Genomic DNA, 20496 nt, shown 5'->3' on the forward strand with positions numbered 1-20496 from the left:
AATGACACCAGGTCTAAGCTGACAAACTTCCGCTTCCTCCTCAACCCATAGTCTCTGGGAAACCTACATGGAGTAAGAAAAGTAGACAGAGAAGTAAGTAAGTCTGTACACAACATATTAAAAAAGAAATCATGCTAATAAATTAAGTACAAATAACCGAATTCGCCAATACACTGGAGACCAGAGCTATTTAATTTTATAAGTATAACCTTGTTTAGTAACATTTCAATTATTTGAGAGCAGTCCTAAAGAATTGCCTGTAATCCCAATCATAAAATGGATTTGGAGGAAGAACGTAGATGGTAATCTGGATATATATGAGTTAGGCTTTATAACTACTATTGGTAGTATTGGTGGTAGTAATAGCAATGTGACTACTTCTAGTAGCAGTGGTGGTTTACGAACTACTGCTGCTGATACTGGCACTGCTACTATAAATTGTAATATTATTACAAATGCTGATACTACTTCTACGACTCTAACAGCTATTTTATACTACTACTCCTTGTACTTTTAGTATTACTACTACTGCTTGTACAACTATACTACAGCTACTATTAATCGTCTGGTATTTGGTTGTCAAGCTGCTAGCTCGCCTTAGCGTTTTGCTAGTGGCTAACTAGTTAGCTCTCATAGACTGGAAGCTCTCAACAAGATTTCATAATGAAAAAAGAGCCAAAAACTATTCTTACCTATGAAAAGTCATTCCAAGTTTCCTTGTCTCAATCGTATGACGTAGTGTGTAATTGTATGCAGCATAGTGAGCCGGCATACTTCTTGTTTCCGTTTTCACGCCGTCTACATCAACGGAATGCACTGAAACTTTGCCCCCACTAGCTTAGCCTCGCAGTAGCACGCAGCTCAAAGGGGCGTGTCCTATCTACTCATTCATATCTATGACAACAACGATGGCTGCACATAAGGACGCCTGACGTTGATTAGCTGCGTAAATACCATTATATACAGTCTATGGTAAATACGTATGTGAATCGCATCATTGCCTGCAGCAGCCAGTCACCGGTCACTCACTGACTCACACTGAAAAATAGCACAGAATGAATTGTTACGTGTTTATTTTATTTACAATTTAGGTTGGATTTTTTTTGTGTGTGTGTGCGCAGATTTTCTGTGCACGGAGAGCGTGTCAGCAGTGCGCAATTGCGCACGCGCGCAGCTTAGAGGGAACAGTGGTCATAGGTTCGTATGTCGTCCAAAATTTGACAAAAACGTCATATGTTAGTATGTGGTTCAAAATGTGACAAAAACATCATACTTTAGTATGTCGTCCAAAATGTTCCAAAACATCATAGTTTAGTATGTCGTCCCAAAATGTCAAAAAAAGGTCAGTTCGGTTTACTGTCACAGAGGAGAAAAGAGACCAGAAAATATTCACATTTAGGAAGCTGCAGTCACAGAATTTAGACAGTGTTTCTGAAATCGATAATCAAAATAGTTGCCAATTAATAGTTAAAAGCAAACTGACTTTTATATTATTAATCTAATGAGAATGTTTTGGCTGCTGTCGTTAAATAAGAAGGCAACCCTGTAGGCTCCTGTATTTCATGATTTCATTTATCATTTTAAAGATTATATGAGCTAATATTAATCACATACATCATAGCTGCTGTTACTTACTGAAGGCTATGAGGAACTTCCCGTAGCCTCTGCGTTGGTAAGGAGGCAGTGTGAGAATACAGGCCATGTCCCACAAACGTCATAGTATGTTGTCCAAAATGTGACAAACATGTCATATTTTAGTATGTTGTCCAAAATGTCCCAAAAGCGTCATATTTTAGGATGTCGTCCAAAATGTCCAAAAAACGTCATATGTTAGTATGTGGTTCAAAATGTGACAAAAACGTCATAGGTTAGTATGTCGTCCAAAATGTCACAAAACCCTCACAGTTTAGTACGTCGTACAAAATGTCAGAAAAAGGTCAGTTTAGTATGTATTCCAAAATGTCAAAAAAGGTCATAGTTTAGTATGTCGTCCAAAATTCGAAATAAACATGTCGTAAATACCATCACAGCTGCTTGGAAACAAATTCAACAATCTGTCTCCTCTGTAGCTTCAAGAACAATAAAAACACTTCTATTATAGACACTCAGGAAAGAAGGGATCAGGAGACAAGTCTTTTTATATATACATTTATTTTAAGAAAATACTGACAGTTACTACTAAGAACTATGTACATCATGTTTTTATTACAGCTGAGAGGCAGCAGGAAGCTTCTTCACTTCTTGGACAACTTGGCTTGTTTGTTTTTGGGAGGCGCCCACTTCAAGCACATGGTGTCCACTGGAGAGAACAGAGAGAAAACAAGTTAAAACGTGTTCAAAACAACTCTGAATACCTTTTCAAACTAATGTTTTGTATCTCAGCTGTCTGAGCTGCTGCAGTAACTGATGGAGACTAGAAGCTTCTTTGTGTACAGTCCACTAGCTAGCTTCTACTGAAGCCTGCATGTGAGGCGTTTAAGGAACATCTGTAAATTGTAGTGTCAATCTAAAAGCAGATGTTCAGCAGTGAGGTGTTTGTGACAGTTTTACTCATATTTAGCCTCTAGATGGCAGGAATGTAGCACAACATGGACATGAAAGCAGCTCTCCGTTCATTTAAATGTGAATCATTATCTCAATACTGATCGGATTAAACATAATTAGCATTTTCTTCATACTCCTGCAGCCCTGACGTCATTAGCAGTGGGTAGAAACAGTCTGTGGAAGGATCACCTACCTGTGATCGGTGGTTTTTTGTACTGAGCACTCTTCAGATGCTCCTCCACCAGTTTGGGCGTCACACAGATGACGTGTTGACCTTTCCAGTACTTCACCATGTTGAGCGACTGCAGCGTGCTGATGATGTCACTCTGCGTGATGCTGGTCATCTGACTGCAACAAACAAACATCAGAATCAGACACGTCGGCAGAGACTATCGGCTAAAATCTCCTCAAAGAGTGTGGACACATTTTTGGGAAGTTTTTTGTCATTTCAAGCTACAGTAGAAGCTAAAATCAGCACCAAACGAACACTACTAGCTTCTATTTCCTAAGCATTAGGATTAAAACAAAGCTGCCCTTCAAAAAACAACTCGTTAAATTGAAATTGAGTAATTTTAAAAGCATCAGACACCATTTGTCCCCATCTGCTGCATAGCTCTCAGTACTCAGTATGATTTTTCCTCATCTGTCCTACAGTTTTCCAGGTCCAACTGCACAACAAACAAATCCTTCAAGTGTTAGATAAAAAGCCGAGAGATCAGACATTTTTCCTCTGTTTTGACAATTTTCTCTTTTACTCTCATGCACCATAACGTTTAAAATGATCTATAATCTTGCACTTGAAAAATACAGCTTTTGTTGAGTTTTTCCTCAGTTAAAATGATGAGGAAGTTAAATTCCTATCCACACCAACATCAGAGACTCAGGAAGCTTTAGAGTTTAAAACCAGCCTCAAGGTTTGGGTGAAAAAACGCTTTCATTTATTGTGTTTAGTGATTCTATTTATTACCGTACACTGTAGATGTGAACTTCTGTAATTTTGTTGTTGTTTTTTGTGCTACTGCTCAGAGACAATAGAGGTAAATTAGCAGCCAGCTAACTCTGGTACAAATACTGTGAATTCTGTGCTGTCTGCGCAAAAAATAAACATTAAAAATACATAAATAAAAAGTGCAATTCAATTATCAGCCAGTTTTGTTGATTGGTACCTCCTTTTCTTGAGCATAATAGGCATTTTTGTTTATCGGGTGCACATATAACTCAACTTTTTGAGCAGGCAACCCATGAACCGTGGCTCTAGTCCCCGATGCAGCAGCTTGGGTTCAATTCCAGCTCACGGCTCTTTGCTGCAGGTCTTCCCCCCATTCTCCTCTCTACTAACCCGTCTAATAAAGTCAACAAAAGGCCAAAAAGAAATTGACATTTTTGTTTATCAAATGCTCATAAATACCAGAAAAAATGCATCAGTTTCTGTCACAGATTTCATTCCTTCACTGATTGTGCTTGTTGTGCATTCATTCTCTAAAAGTCTCATTCTGACTCAGGAGTCAGTGACAAACTAACAGGATGATATCTGGGAGCCTGATAGGAGACATGGTTTTAGGTCTTATCTTGTCCTGAGTTCTCATTTTGTTCCACCGTTTTTGTGAAAAATCTTTAAAAACTCCCACACTTCTTGTCCACAAATGAACCAAATTTCAGGCCGACATGTGAAAAGGTTTTAGTGTGTTGTGCAGCTGTATGTAATGAAAGTTGACAGTAATTTCACATATTTATAGTAGTGGTGGGACACAATTTAAAAAAAAAATCCAATTAATTAGAGGCTTAATCGCATTTTTGTCAAATAGCAATATTTAATAAGCAAAGTTTTCCGACTCAAATAAATTTTGATTGATGACTGAATCGATGAATAGACATAAACATGAATTTAAACAACAAAAATGTTTGTTTCATTTCTATTTATCTGCATTTTTCATCTGTCTACTACATTCACAGAATACTGCAAACTCAATATGCAATTATAGCGATTATTTTCAACATTTTAAGACTTTTTGGAAACTCAAGCACTTTCAATGCCTTCTAATTGGTCTATTCTGGGATGGCTACACTGTTAGCCAGTAGCTGGACTTTCATATCTAACGTTAGCTCTGGTGTTAACAGCAACATGTTTTACATTGAGGTGATACCGTCGGCTTGAGGTGCTGCAGTGAGAAGTAAACTTTTTAACAATTTGCACACAACCACACTTTTATCCAAGCTGCCATCAGGAAGATTTTTAAAAGAAAACTTTCTGCCCAACAAGCTCAATGTGATCTCGTCTTCCTTCACTGTTCACCAAACTTTCTTATGCGCTGACATCGCTCCTGTGTATCTTCTTCAGGTGGCAAACAGACTTTAGGTTCATTACCGCCACCTACTGGGCTGCATCAGTGTTACCAGTGTGCCAGAAATTAGGGAACTGAGAAAGGTGCATTACATTTTTTGATGCGTTATTTTTTTCTGTAATTAATTAATTGAAATTAGAGTCCCAGCCCTAATTTGCAGCTTTAAAGTTGACGATTTTCAGACTCATATTTGTACAATTTGTTGTTAATTTTGTTTAATCAGCAGCTTGTTTCACAAATAAACAAAACTGCAGATGACAGGAGAAGCTGCAGAAATGTCCCCTCTGTAAATCTGATCCTTCCCAGTTTGTCAGAAAAGCAAACGGTCGTCCTGATAAAAGCTCAGTGATTGTGGTGTTTCTGCATCTACCTGAGGTCTTTGATGGACAGTGTTCCTCTGAAGTCCCTCAGGATCTCTAGTAAAACCCAGGACCAGTAACTTCTGTAGCTCAGCTTCCCCAGATCAGACAGAGGTTTCTCTGGAGAACCGACTGTACTCTCTAACTTGGACAGTTCGTAACCTGCAAACAGCAGCAACACACATCTACATGAAGACTCCTATCATTTAATCTGAGGACTGGTTTCTCAATAAATCAGTTGTTTATGAAATGTAAAAGGAGCTTTAAAAAATGTCCATTCAAACTTCTACTACGTCCATATGTTGCAATATGTCCATCACTTCAAAAATCTATCATCATCCATCATGTGTGACAGAAAAAAAGAAGCATTTTTTTTTACATTTTCGAAGCTAAAACCAGCAAAAAACAACTGAAACAATCAATGAAATATAATTAGTTGTAGATTATCTTTCTGTGTCCTACTATGACCTGCAACAGTCAAATCCACTTAACGCTTTGCCTGAAAAACATTCATGTAAAAATAGTTTGTGCAAACAATCAGTCCTCACAAGGACTGACTGAAAAACAAATTTACTATATTTCTGATTAGCAATTGATTTGTTAACTACCCGATTAATCGAGTAGTTGTTTGGTTTGTGAAACATGGATCAGTATTTTCCAAAGTCCAAAATGACAAACTTCTTGTTTTGACCAAAGATGTTCAGTTTACTGTCACAGAGGAGAAAAGAGACCAGAAAATATTCACATTTAGGAAGCTGCAGTCACAGAATTTAGACAGTGTTTCTGAAATCGATAATCAAAATAGTTGCCAATTAATAGTTAAAAGCAAACTGACTTTTATATTATTAATCTAATGAGAATGTTTTGGCTGCTGTCGTTAAATAAGAAGGCAACCCTGTAGGCTCCTGTATTTCATGATTTTATTTATCATTTTAAAGATTATATGAGCTAATATTAATCACATACATCATAGCTGCTGCTACTTACTGAAGGCTATTAGGAACTTCCCGTAGCCTCTGCGTTGGTAAGGAGGCAGTGTGAGAATACAGGCCACGTTATTCCCATCTGGAGACTCTTTCTCCTGCAAAACAAAACCACAGATTCCAGCTTAATGTTCTCTGCATCTCCTTTATGCATCATTGAACTTAAGTTTTTAAGCCAAAATGTGCAAAAACAACTGAACTGCCACTGAGCTCACACTGTTCTAATGTTAATAAAAGGAAAATATGTTACGTACACTCCAAAAACAATGGAGAGGATCCAAACCTCTTGATTACAATCCTCAGGCTTCATTCACACAAACATATTCTCAAACACATAACTTCTGCTGTGTTTACTCCCAGCATCCACACTGGTCCGGAATTTTAGGACCCTAAAATGGGGAAACTACCGACTCTGTTTTAGTTAGAAAACTTCAGTTCTGTTCTCTCGTCTGGATGGCCAGAAGCATAGACTTTTAGAAACTATACTTGCTTTCTGATTGGCTTTTAATTGCCACTGGGTGTCCTGTTGAGTGAAGAAAACAAAGACATCTGCTGAACGAGTCACTCAAAAATGGTCTAAAATGACTAAAACTTGCCCAAAATTAACCAAAATATGCCCAAATTGAACAAGAAAGTGTCCAAAATGACATTAATTTTCTCCAAAATGAACTGAAATTTGTCCATTGAATTGAAAACGGTCCATAGTGACTCAAAATTTATTCACAATAACTAGCACTTGTTTAAAATGATTCAAAATTTGTCCATAATGATTCATAAACTGTCCACAATGAGTCAAAAAATGGTCCAAATTGACCAAAAACTTGTCCAAAATGATTTAAAACCTGTCCAAAATGACTCAAAAATCATCCTAAATGACTCATGGCACATCTAAAATGACCCAAAACTTGTCCACAACCACTCCAAATTTGTCCAATATGACAAGAATTCTCCTAAACGAATTGAAATTTGTCCAATATGTTACAAATGGTCCATAATGACTCAAAAATGATCCACAACAAGAAGAACTTGTCCACAATGATTCATAAACTGTCCACAACGATTCAAAAATGGTCCAACATGACCCAAGACATTTCTAAAGTGACCCAAAACTTTTCCTTAACCACTCTAAAGACATCAGCCCTCAGTGTTGTTGACCCTTCTGTATCAGCAGGCAGCTGTTGTGCTGTTAAATTCAGAATATTCAGGCTACTACTGTCTACATGTGCAGAAGAAAAGTTAATATTTAAGCAATTTGTGACAGTTTCCATCACAAGTGACAACATGAACCCGACAAAGAGTTAGTTTTGGTAGAATCTGGGAAGAACCGATGCTCAGCGTGGTTCTTGAAAGACAGCAAGAATTCTTTCAGATGTCCAGACCGTTCTAAGGCATGATCGTATGGAAAGAGACTATTTCTGAAACGGTATTGAATCATTTTAAAATGACATAGAACAGAAATAAAATAGAAACCCTTCACTGTCCTTGTACTGTGCAATGAACAACAAAATTAAGAGCACTACATACACAAAAAGTAACTTTAAAAAAAGAAAAATGCCAAGTAAACAGCGTAAATAAATAAATAAGCAGCAGCTGTACGAAAGCCTTACTTTGGAGAAGTAGCCGACGATGTGCGCTCCCTGTTTGTTGACTTCAGTGAGGATGTAGAAGATGAAGGGTTCTACATCAAAATACAGCGTCTTGTGGTCCAGAAACAGCTTCGCTAGTAAACAAAGATTCTGACAGTAGATCTGCACACACAAAACCAGCAGTCAGTCATCACCACATCAACAATCCTTACAGAATACCCTGAACCCACATCGTTTAGCAGCAAATGCTCACCTTGTGGTCTCGTCCGTCCACTTCATAAACCGATATGTTGCTCCTCCTGTAGATCTCTTTACCTGGAGGCTGTTTCCACTGACAGTGTGACTGAGGAGGCAAAGGAAAAAAGATGAGGAGCTAAGTCAAATGACTTGTTCAAAATGTGTCCAGAGTATCTCAAACTTGTCCAAAGACTTGTTCAAAATGACTTAAAATTCTTTAAAATGAATTGAGATCTGTCTAATATTGGTTGTCTAATACAATCAATAAACAATGGTCACAAATAAATAAAATTTGTCAAAAATGACCCAAAATGTGTCCAAAATGTCCCAAAAGATGTCCAAAATGACTCCAAACATTTCCAAAATTACCTAAAAGGTGTCCAAATGACTCAAAATCGGTCGAAAATGATTAAACATTTGTCTATAACAACTCAAAATGTGTCCTTAACAACTCATATCAACAGAACTTGTCCAAAGTGACACAGAATCTGTCAAATGATGCAAAACTGTCGAAAAAATTACCCAAAACATGCCCATACTGGTTCAAAATTTTGAATAAAATGACCCAAGACTTGTCCAAAATAACTCAGAATATGTCCAAAATTAAATAAAATCCGTCCACAATGACTCAGAAATGGTCCAAAAATAACTCAGACATGTCCAAAACAGTTTAAACCTGCTAAAGATTTGTCCATTACTACTAAAAAGTTGCCCAAAATGTCTCAAAATGTATCAAAACTATCCAAAAACTGTCCACAATAACCTATGACCAAGATTACCCAAAACTTGTCCTGTTGATTACAGATTAAAAATCTCCATGTGCCCATGGACGACAGAACCTCTAGGTGTAGAACTATAACTCATAACTTGAGTCCAAATACTTGAAATGTGTCCAAAATGAATTTAAATGTGTCTAATACCAGTAAAAACTGTCCCTGATGATTCAAAAACTGTCCCCAATAACTAAAACCAAAACAAAATTTCATCTAAAATTACGCAATATTTTTCAAAAAGGGCTCAAAATTTTAACCAAAACAACTTGAAAATTCTCCTGAAATGAATTGAAATATGTCCAATACCAGTAAATACTCTCCACAATGACTCGAAATCATCTAAAATAACAAAAAATTGTACAAAATTACCCAAAACTTGTCCCTAACAACTCAAAACGTGTGCAAAATGATTCAAAAGTTGACCCAACAAAATTAAACATGTCTAAATTGAACCAAAATTAGCCCATAACAACACAAAATTTCTTCAAAATGACCCAAAACCTGTCCAAAATGACTCCAAATATATCCAAAATAATTTAAAACCTGTCCACAATTACTTAGAAATGGTCCACAACAATAAAAATTTGTTTAAATTGACTCTGAACCTGTTCAAAATGTGTAAAAAAAACAAAAAACACCATGACAGAAAAAAATAACTCCAAATCTGTCCAAAATGATTTAAAAAAAAAACAAAAAAAAAAAAACGTCCCACTATAACTCAAAAATGTCACAGAAAAACTAAAACTTGTTCAAAATGACCCAAAATATTTTATTTCAACCTTTGCAGTCCCAACACACTGAACAAAAAGCTACCCAGAGACTCACACAGAGAAAAAAAATGCATTTTTGGAAACCTGCAGGGAGTTTGTATTTTTCACCCTGATTTACACATTTTGTCCTCATTTTTTCCCAGATCTCTCCAATTAAGAGGTAAAAGTTAGCGTGACCCATAGAGACACAATAGACACATAAATAAAAAAGGTTGGAATAAACCAGGAATATCATTTTCGACTCCTCTCCGGCCACTGGGATAAATATTTTCTCCAATCTACTGATTTCACAAGTTATAATCACTCTTTGACTCAAACTAAAAAGGCACAAGAGCAGAGATTGTTAAACACCTGAAGTGTTGTACTGACCAGGTGATGTCTGAACGTCTTCTCGTACTTCATGTACTTTAAGCAGTACTCGCAGATCCACAGTTTGGGCTGTTTGCCGTAATCTTCAGGAAACGGTGAGAAGTACCAGGCGTCGATCTCAAAGTTTCCTATCTGTATCTTATCTACATATTTCACTTTGGTGATCTGAGGGAGAGAAATCATTTAAAGCGTTTTTAACCAAACAGTTCAGATAAAACTGAGGGATGTGATTAAATAAAGGTGGTTTTAATGACGCACCGCCTCGTGCTCCTTCTCCAGTGCTGCTGTCGTTGGGTCCATCTCTGCATACGTCTGCAAAGGAAACCTCTGTTAGATTAATATAATACATTAAAGCAGGGGTGTCAAACATGCGGCCCGCGGGACAAAACCGGCCCCCCAGAGGGTCTAATCCGGCCCGTGGGACGACTTTGTAAAGTGTAAAAATTACAGAGAAGACATTAACTGCAAATTGTAAATTTGAAAAACCATAAATTTAAAATCATTTCTAGACAAGTTGTTTTGATCACAAAGTAAAATACTGCATTGCTCTTTGTTACTTTGCCATTTTGTGTCTCATTTTCTTATATTTTGTCTTGTTTTGTTGTTTGGTCTGTTTTTGTTCACCTTTTGTTGTTTGTCTCATGTTTATGTTGTTTTGTTTCTCATTTTTGTCGTTTTGTGTTTCCTTTTTGTCTCACTTGTATTTTGTCTATTTTTTTGTCTGTTTGTGCCCATTTTTTGTCGCTTTGCAATGTTTTTGTCTAATTTCTTGTCTCTTTTCTTTTTGTTTCGTGTTATTTGTCTCATTTTTGCCATTTTGTGTCTCATTTTTGAAATAATTTGTCTTGTTTTTTGTCTGGCTCCTGTCATTTTTGATCATCAGGTAAAATACTAGATTATTCAGTTCCAGATATCTGTGACTAAATGTTTTGTGCCTTTATTGACACTCTGTGTCTGATAATGCTGTTGAAACTGAATTTTTTTTTTTTTTTAAGAAATTTCAGTTTGTGATGTTTTGGATGAAATATTTGGAGTTGTCGTCATTTATAGGTTATTGTGTTATGACTTTTCTGGTCCGACCCACTAGGGATCAAATTGGGCTGAATGTGGAACCTGAACTAAAATGAATTTGACACCCCTGCATTAAAGTGTGACAACAAACAACAGGAAACAATCAGCGTCTATACCTTCTGCACGTGGTTGATCTCGTCATGTTTGCGCTTCTGGTTGCGAGTGATCTTCCTCTCAGGCTGGTCACCTAGATCGCCAACACCTCCGATTTCTGTGCTCTTTCTGACGGCATCCTTCACCGTCTTGGTCAGAGCCAGACGGGCTTTACCCACCCACTCATCTAGACGACGGTTAACTGCAGGAATAAAGAAATGACATGAGGATCATTACGTGAAGAGACATGATACAAGAGGATGCACAATGAGGATGAAGCAAGGGTAACAGAACAAAAGAAGAGTAAATTTAGGGATTTAACCAGCTCAGGAGGATGTAAAACAAGTAATTTTGTACTTACATCCTACATAGTGGACATAAAACTCCTCTCTGCCCTCCTGTTCATTCAACCGGGACTGAATAACTTCTGCTGTGTCTGAAAAATGAGAAACGCCCATCAGTTAATGCCAGAGTGCATCTTAGCACCAAACTCCATTCACATTTATAAGACCTGACAGCTTCACAGCTTATTAGCCAACATATTTGGGAGTTCATTCCCGTTTATAAATGGTCAGTCAGAGTGTGTTGACGTATTCTTTAATTCGGCAAACAAAAAATCTCCCGAAATGTAACGTTAGTGCAAAATATCAGGAGAACGATCAACTTTTTAAAGGGGCTCGTCTGTTGTTTACACTGCTATAGTTTCATCATCTATGCCGAAATTTCCACAAAGCCTGAAAAAAATTAGCACATTAAAAATAGCCGAATTAAGCCTGATAAGTAATTGTGTGTCAAAACGAAATAACCCGGTTTTTCAATGGATTTTGGTGCGAATTTCGTCCTGAATACGAAGAACCGCGCTACCACCGCAGCTAACGTGTCACCGGAATCCAGGGCTAACAGCCTGAACAGCGGCTCCACTTACGCCACGTCTTGTCGGCTCTTTGACACAAATACGTTTCTCCAATTTCCACCGACACCTCCTGCTCCCTGCCGCCGCCGAGCACCCCTCCTCCGTCCGGCGTGTGCTGGCTACTAGAGCCCCCGGCTTCTCTCGGACGGCCCAGGCCCTCCGCCTCGTCCTCTTCCCCGCCACTGCCGTTGGACGAGCAGGCAGCCGTCATGCTGCTGTCCAGCTCCCCCCGCTCACTTTCGATGTGACTGGAATCCATGTCTACGTCCATTGTGGGTCCAGAATGCTTGTTGTTGCTGTTGTAGTTCTTATGAAACTCGCTCCCGCCAGTCATAACCTCCGCCGTTTTTAAAAACAACCACACGCCGCTGCGACTCTGCGCAGTTTACCGAGAGGGGCCGGACTTCGACGAAAAAAATGGCCAAGATGGCGACTGTAGGACGTCAGTTCCGCCTCCCTCAACGTACAGCAACTACATCTCCCATGAGGCTTAGCGTTATGTTGTTATTACGTATGTATACTATGTGGTTTTATATGTTTTATTTTTTATTTTACTCTTTTATTATTTCACTTTCTCATCATATTTCTTTTGTCTTAAATTGATAATTTTATTTTTATCATATTTTTGTCTATTATGTGGTTTTAGTGCATAGTAAAACTGTGTACCACTGTGGTGATAAAAATTCTGCACAGGGTCTGAGCTTTAGTAATAAATGTAGTGGAGTTAAAGTACAATATTTACTTCTGAAATGTCAATGTAGAGCAGGGAAAGTGCAGCAGAAGTGTCTGGTGCTCAGTTAACATTTGGCTGCAGTAAATTAAAACATCTTTGTCACTAAACCAAATGTGATCACATCATTAAAGAGAGACGAATTAAAGCTGGAAATGAAAACACAGTGTGACACAGAAAATTTAATTTGTAGTTCTTTCAAGTCAAATAGCATCACAACGAGAAGCAACAACCAGCTGTGTGTGTTGTTAGTGTGTGTGAAAGTGCATATCAGAGAGCAGGATGATGGATGAGGGGCTCTACGGCGGTCGTCCTTCCAGGGCTGTGATCTCTGCACACTGAGGATGGAGGCACACATACGTTTGTTCATTGGCCCTCCTGGTGCTCTTTGTCATAGCACCTCCTCCCTGCTCCTCTCCACCACCCTCTGCTCCCTGCCGTGGCCTCGCCGAGGGCCTCCTCCTCGGCCTCTGGAGGCCCGGCCGTCCCAGTGGTACCGAGCAGGTCCAGGACCGGATCTCTGAGGGCCCCTCCTCCTCCCACGGTGGCCGCGGCCGCCTCCGGAGTCTGCAGCGTATTTCAGGCTTTCGCTGTCTAAACCGGACTGAGAGTCTGGAGAACCCTGCAGCTCCGTTTGGACTTCCCTCCTGTTGGGCTGTTCTGGTTCTGCCTGCACCTGCTGGACGTGTTCACCCTGAGCTCTGATTGGTCCTTCGGTGCAGTCTGAGGACAGAGTCAGTTTGTCCAGGTGTTCTGTGATGGGGGCGGCTCGGCCCTGATGGGGTCTGGTTCTGCCTCCTCTTCTGGGCCCCCTGGCCTGGTTCTGACGCCTCGGGACCTGAACGCCTCTGCAGTGGGACAGTCCAGAACCAACCTGGTCCGATCTGAGTCCAGGTTCATCAGAGGACACGTTAGAGGCTGTAGGAGAACCAGGAGGAACGTCTGAATCCAGGTTTCCATCTTCAGCCACAGGAGAAGTCTGTGGGAACAACATGCATCACATTACAAACAGAACATTTACACGTTACCATGGTAACGGATGCTGCACAGCCAGATCACCATGGCTACTGATGCTGCATGGCCAGATCACCATGGTAACGGATGCTGCACAGCCAGATCACCATGGTAACAGATGCTGCATAGCCAGATCACCATGGTAACGGATGCTGCACAGCCAGATCACCATGGTAACTGATGCTGCATAGCCAGATCGCCACGGCAACTGAAGAAAAGCAGGATAACAATCAAAAGTGTCAAATTCATCGTCGACTCGTCCGACTGAAGTTTGAGGTTTTGTCCTGGATGTCAAACTTTCTATGTAGCACGTCACTAAGAAATCCTAAAACCTGCAGTCTGACACCAACAATCAGCCAAAATAGCAGAAATCACAATTTGTCCACATCTTATGGTTCACTGCTGCCACTTGAAAGGCTGACTGGTTTATTGCATGATGCTTGATGACATTGCTTAAAATCTCCTTTTCCTGTGTCTTTAGATATTTATATGGTTTGCAGCAAACATGAATGCACCATAAGATTCGTACCTCGTTGATATGGATGAGAAATCGGTTTGATTCCACCTCGGGGTCGATGATTCCACCTTTACATCTCTGTTTCTCCAGGAGCTTCTGGAGTTCACACCACTTCTGCTGAAAGTCTGAACCGATGGCGGCCTGGTCGAGCTGCAAGACAAACACAGAGTTTATTTATGATGCTTTAACCGTCCTGGTGCCGGTGAATCAAAGCATCGGTCTTCATTTACCTCGGGCAGCTGAGGAGCAGGAGCCGACAGAAGCTGGTGGACGTCGTAGATCAGCGTCTCTCTGCACACCGGACAGACGACGGTCAGCTCCTGTCAGAGAGCAGCAGTGAGGATTCAGGGTTTCCCCGATGGAAGCAGATAAACAACATGTCTCATATCTGACCTGATAGTCGGCTCGATCTCTGGTCTTGTCCTCCTCCAGCTCCTTCTCCCGCTGCCGGAGCTCCGTCTCCGAGTGGCTGACGTAGCGGCCGAGACAGTGGGAGTGGAAGTAGTGGTAGCAGCTGGTCTTAATGAACGTCTCGCCCTCCTGAAACAGAGGAAGTTTCACTTTCAGCCAATTCCAGCAAGATTTCTGGAAAATATCTGCTGGCAGTTTTTACCCACGATCCATCAGACCTCTGAACACAAAACAATAACGCACAGTGTCACTTTTAATAATGCTGCTTAATCTCCTGCCCATATTTATTCTATTTGATTGGTTTTTATTTGACCTCATAGCCTCCTCACTCTACTGTATATATCTGCCTTTTGCAGATGTTGGAATTCTTAATATAGTTTTGTTTTGTATGTACATTCAATTTTTTTATTTATTGTCATTAATTTAGCTTGTTTCAACGCACCGTCCACTGGCAGCTACTTATATTTTCGTCATGCCCCCATGTATGATGACAATAAAGCTGTTCTGTTCTATTCTGTTCTATTCTACAAGAGAGTGTTTAAGGTACCAGACTTGTTGATTGTAGAAGAAGCATAAATTCTATGAAGCTCAGAACTCACGTATCAACCACAAAAAGAAACGAACAGAAAAACTCAAAAAAAGTTTCAAATACAACCACAAATACTTTCAAAATGACCATAAACAAATAGAATGAATGTAGAAAAATTAAAAAGAAACAAAATGGGTCCACAAATAAATAAAAACAACAAGAAAATGGTGTAAGCCAGCTAAAAAAAGATGTGAAATGAACATATAATGGTGTAAATATAATAGATGGAAACAAAAAGAAAGAGATAAAACCGTTCCACAAAAGGTGCACGAAAAACACAGAAAAAACTGGTGGACCGTAATGCTTCATAACTACGAAAATATCTGTAAAACTGCAACATTTTGAACTCATCTAAATACAGTAAAAACATTTAATTTTACAGTTACACATTACAAAAGAACAAAATACAGATTTCTGATGAGGATACTACTCACAGGTTTGACTGGGATGTTTATTTTTATTATTTTAAGTTTTTACAGTTAACATGTGGTAAATTAATGTAATCATATATTAGTATTTTTTTTCAATAATTTCACTACATATTTTCTGCAATTTCACAAAACAGGGAAAATCTGTTTAAAAAATCTGAAAAATGTAAAACTATTTTAAAATCTTTAATATTTTTTTTCAAATAACAGCAGATATCTGTAAAATACCAATATTGTAAGTTGACTTCAACATAGCATTAATAGTAAATACATAGTAAATAATTTTATGATCAAATAGTGTAAAAAAATACAGAAAAATAGATTTTTCATGTAAAAGTTCTTGACGGTTCTGGGACGGTTATTTACAGTTAACACATAAATTATTCTATTTTTCTGCGATTTTGACAGAAAATAATTTCACAAAACAGGTAAAGTCTGGAAAATAATAGTTAATTAATCCAAAAAAAATACAATAAAGGTGTTCCTTTTTTCAAATATACAGAAAAAATAAGTATTAAAAATCGTAATATTAACTGTTGTTCAGCAGTTCCTGTTGTTAATAGAAAGCACAAAATACATAAAAACAAATGAAATATATGTTCAAGTTTAACACAAGCAGGAGGAAGATTACTGAATGTAAAAAACTGTGATAAAATTAATGAAATAAAACTCTAATGAACAGTCTCACCTTAAAGTCATAGAGGCAAATGACACAGTTTCCATGAGGAATATTGCTTTCAGTTAGGATTTCTTTCGCTTTCTAGAGGAGAAAACAGACAATCAGTCCTCTGAAACTAAATATTCTCCTCTAACAACAACAACAATAATAATAATACTAATAATAAAGAGTATCTGTAGTGACCTCGATGAGCTGATAGAGCACCGGTGAACCGAGACACGACTGAGCCTCCAGCTGAAGACACTTTTTGACACTGAAGGAGAAGAATCCCACCAGATTACAGGATTTAACGTTCAGTACTGAAAGACTTCAACAGAAATCAGTGAAGCTGCTGAATGAGTCACTGTGTTACCTGCTGAGTTTGTCATCAGAGAGTCCGCGGGGGTTGTGGATGGAGATGGATGGAGAAGAGGAAGGATACTGAACACACAGAACACAGGAAAGAGCAGTGTGTTTGTTAAATGATTTAACAAGCAGCGGAAATGAAAATAAATCCCATTGAAAGAAGAAAACTGACAGTGAATACGTGAATCAAAGCCTAGAACAGAGTCGTGAGAAAATAATTACAGAAATTTCAGTTGATCCTCTTTTAAATCATGTGGTTAAATGATTTATTACAACTTTAAATCCTTTCAATTAAAATGTAGGGCAGCAGTGTTTAGGTTAGTCAGATATAGTCCAGTTTGGAAACTTATTTAAATACTGTTGAAGGATTTAAAAAAGGTAGTACATTAAAGAAAAACCCCAAACAGCTTCTAGGTGAAGGAATTTTGCAGGAAAAGGGTCAAAAACCTTGTCAGAGATGATGGTAATAATACAAAACATCCACCAGAAGGTAATACAGGCTTCTCAGGCCGAGGCTACACTTGAGTTTTCCACAGAAGAACATGACATTTATTGATATTTTCATTAATCTGCGCTGTTGTAATGACATTACCTTCATCTGTCAGGACTGTATCACAGAGAATCAAATGTTTACTAAAAGTGAACAATTTCTACTCATGTGACTGCGTTGTTTGTTTGAGCCACTTTCAAAAACAAAAGAATGAGCCACAGTGTTGCTTCAGGTGAGAACAAGTTTGCATTTTTGAAGATTTACATCTTCTGGAGGAACCAATGGATGAGTTGGAGCCATTATAATTTAAAATTCTAGACTATTTTCTGAGCAGTACATGACTGATAGGCTGTAAGTGTTGGTCATAAAACCTGTTTCATTAGACTGCCCATATTTATCTTTATCAGAATGAGATAACAGAGACACACCTGCTGATCGAGGGTCAAAGTCAGAGTGAGTCGGACGAACTGGGAGACAGAATCCTCGGCTGTGGACGGATACAGAACCAGACTCACCTCCCAGCATCTGCAGCAACAACACAACAGCATCGAGGCAACGTCAATCAGTAAAACCACTTATTTACTTACTGTCTGGACTGTTTAGCCTCTATAAGTTCAAATAAGGCATAATGTGATAAAAGTCAACATAAAAGGATTTTGGCTTCAGTTTTAGTACATCAGTACAAACTGAACATTTACTACATGTATGTCTGTTAACAGACATTTTCTGTGTTGTTGTCTTATTATTTTTTTTAACTTAAACAATAAAATCAATGATTTAAGATGAATTAGTGAGCAAACCTTCAGTTATTGTTCCATCTGTGCCCAGTAAAGTCACTAAAGTGGACGTCTGGACAGTCCTTGTGCAGTACAAATTAGTTTAAATATGCATAATGATGACGATTTAGCAAGCTGAGAAGGCATTTTATTATTATTTGTTAACTGTTTTGCACATGATGGTCTAACAAATATGGATGAGTCATGTTTCAGCATTTCTAAAAGAGGCCTATAATTATGCCCTTTTTTATTTTTATTTAAAGAACCAACAGCATCCTGACTAGTTGAGCGCAGAAGCTGAAGTTTTAAGGACAAATTCCAACCCTACGAGCTTTAGTAAAACACAACTAGATTCCTCTTTTAGATTCCTGAAGATGAGGAACTTCTCATCTGAGGCTTCTTTTCTTTTTTTCTGAAGCAGTAGAAGAATTTAAATTGCCTCTTGGATGAGAAGTCAAATGTTTCCAGGCACCTAAAACAAAAGTTTGTTTATACGTAACCTCATTAGATTGGAATTTGTCTAAACACACATTTCTAACATGAAAAGAAGCAAACAGATGCAAAGAGTGATCGAATATGATCATGCAGAGGTGGGAAACAAACAAAGAGATGCCAACAGACCACAAACAACCAACCAACCAAAAGAGATGCAAATTGAACACAAATGGATCTAAAATCTCTGCACAAGGACACCTAAAAAGAAGAAAAGATGCAACAACCAGAAACTGAAGCAAAATAAGCACAAACTATCAGAGCTGATGCAATAATTACTATAAAGTAAACTATAAGTGCAACATTGGGGTTTATCCGACTTAATCCAATGAGAACCTATGAATCAAAAAACACGAGTTTGATGAGAAACAACTTGACAACTGATATCAGGATTTGATAAAGGATTCAAGATGGAGGATGAAGGAGCTGCAGCTGGTGCAAATTTCTGACCAAATTGTAAGAAATCAAATTAAGCAGACAGAAATATAGAAGAGCAAACCTGTAGCTTTTGGGGACAGTTCCGTGTTTTACCCCAACATCACTGTACAGCTCCAAACAGAGTGTTCACTAGAAATCTGCTGCTCACATCTTACATAAACTGCCATTAAATATCAGTAAACAACTAGCTAATGCAGCAAAGTGCAGAAATTAGCAGCTAGCAGCTAACTCACCCGTCCTCCCTGCGGCCGACCAGCAGCTCGTCCAGGTAGATGGACTGAAGCACCTCGATCTCTGACTGGACACTGTGGAGGAAAAACACCGGTTAATTCGTGCTGTTGCTGCACTTCTGCGGTATTTTATAACCGGCTAACGCTCACAAATCAAGCTAACCGTCAGCCTGTTAGCTCTACGCTAGCTTACTGAATCAGACCTGCGACATTCGGTTGGATTTTTGCGGAGAATTATCTGGACATCAAATCAAAGGGTGTCAAGAAAAGAAAAGAGGATTTGGGGTCAGAATTCAGAGAAACTCACTCGCTCTCCGCCGCCGTCATGATGTTTCTGAGCTAACGGCTAACAGCTGCTGCTAACCGGATGTCGCGTCAACACGCAGAGCTTTCAAAATAGATATTTATTTGGCGATATTACTTTTTATGTCTTTTTATTGTTCGTTACTGAATGAAAATACAGAAAACCCAAAACATTTATGTAAAAATGTATCTTTTGTATATAAACCTTACAAATTGTATTCATATAATTGAAAAAAACGATTATTTGAATATATTATTCAATTACTCTTTTGTGTGTGTGGGTGTGCTTGATTATTTTGTTTTCTGTACATTAAAACAGCAATCACATTTTTTTTATTTTATGTAACTTATTTATTTAAAAATATATACAAACAAACAAAAAACCCACATCTTTTAAAAATATTTTGATTATTTTTTGTGCAAAATTTGCATTTTGTGTTTGCAAACACAGAACAACGTATTATTGTTTTTAAAAAATATATATTTGGTGATTTTACTGTAATTTATTCACTGTTTTCTGCATGTTTGTTTTTTAAAGTTATTTTGTTGTTGTGTGCTTTGTTTTATGTCCACTAAACAATATCACGGATATTTTTTTCGCTTATTGTTTTTCACTGAATTCATAAAAACCCCGAAAAAAATATAAGTTTTAACGATTTTTTTAAAGTTTACTGAAATTACAACAAATTCAGTATAACCATGACGTCGGTGAGGAGCTGCAGCAACCGGATGTTACCTGTGGAGGCAGCGTTCAGCGGCTCAGCATAAAAATCAGTAGACGAAGAAGAAGAGAACGTCAACGAAGAAGAAGAAGAAGAAAACCCGCGATATGAAAGGAAGAAACATGTAACGTTAATTTATATTAATAACTGAAGTCAGTTACTGATCTGAGTAATAATTGTTTTCTGACATTAATTTAAACCCGGATCAGACGTAATGTTTGTTTGTACGTGTCCGTGTGTGACGTTATAAACCGGTTACTACCAGCCGAAGTTTAAATGCTGTGTTTATACA

The 20496-nt window shown here is 38.2% G+C and overlaps 2 protein-coding genes across 2 annotated transcripts; both read right to left on the reverse strand.

Moving 5' to 3' along the window:
- Positions 1-2132: 2132 nt before the first annotated feature.
- On the reverse strand, positions 2133-12463 carry kat8 (K(lysine) acetyltransferase 8). Its single transcript, XM_023286555.3, has 11 exons — positions 12053-12463; positions 11489-11563; positions 11151-11329; positions 10222-10275; positions 9964-10128; positions 8068-8157; positions 7836-7976; positions 6233-6326; positions 5257-5407; positions 2738-2892; positions 2133-2299 (listed from the first exon to the last, which is right to left on the reverse strand). Exons 1-11 carry the CDS (start codon positions 12372-12374, stop codon positions 2235-2237), a joined length of 1491 nt encoding a protein of 496 aa, XP_023142323.2. The 5' UTR covers positions 12375-12463; the 3' UTR covers positions 2133-2234.
- A 469-nt stretch (positions 12464-12932) lies between these two features.
- rnf25 (ring finger protein 25) lies at positions 12933-19573 on the reverse strand. The gene is made up of 10 exons (XM_023286567.3): positions 19487-19573; positions 19183-19254; positions 17672-17768; positions 16761-16828; positions 16592-16661; positions 16418-16489; positions 14695-14841; positions 14532-14621; positions 14314-14451; positions 12933-13749 (listed from the first exon to the last, which is right to left on the reverse strand). The coding sequence occupies exons 1-10, from the start codon at positions 19504-19506 to the stop codon at positions 13162-13164; spliced, it is 1362 nt and encodes a 453-aa protein (XP_023142335.2). The 5' UTR covers positions 19507-19573; the 3' UTR covers positions 12933-13161.
- Between the last annotated feature and the right edge of the window lie 923 nt (positions 19574-20496).

Source organism: Amphiprion ocellaris, chromosome 19 (genome assembly GCF_022539595.1).
Source record: "Amphiprion ocellaris isolate individual 3 ecotype Okinawa chromosome 19, ASM2253959v1, whole genome shotgun sequence".
NCBI lineage: Eukaryota > Metazoa > Chordata > Actinopteri > Pomacentridae > Amphiprion > Amphiprion ocellaris.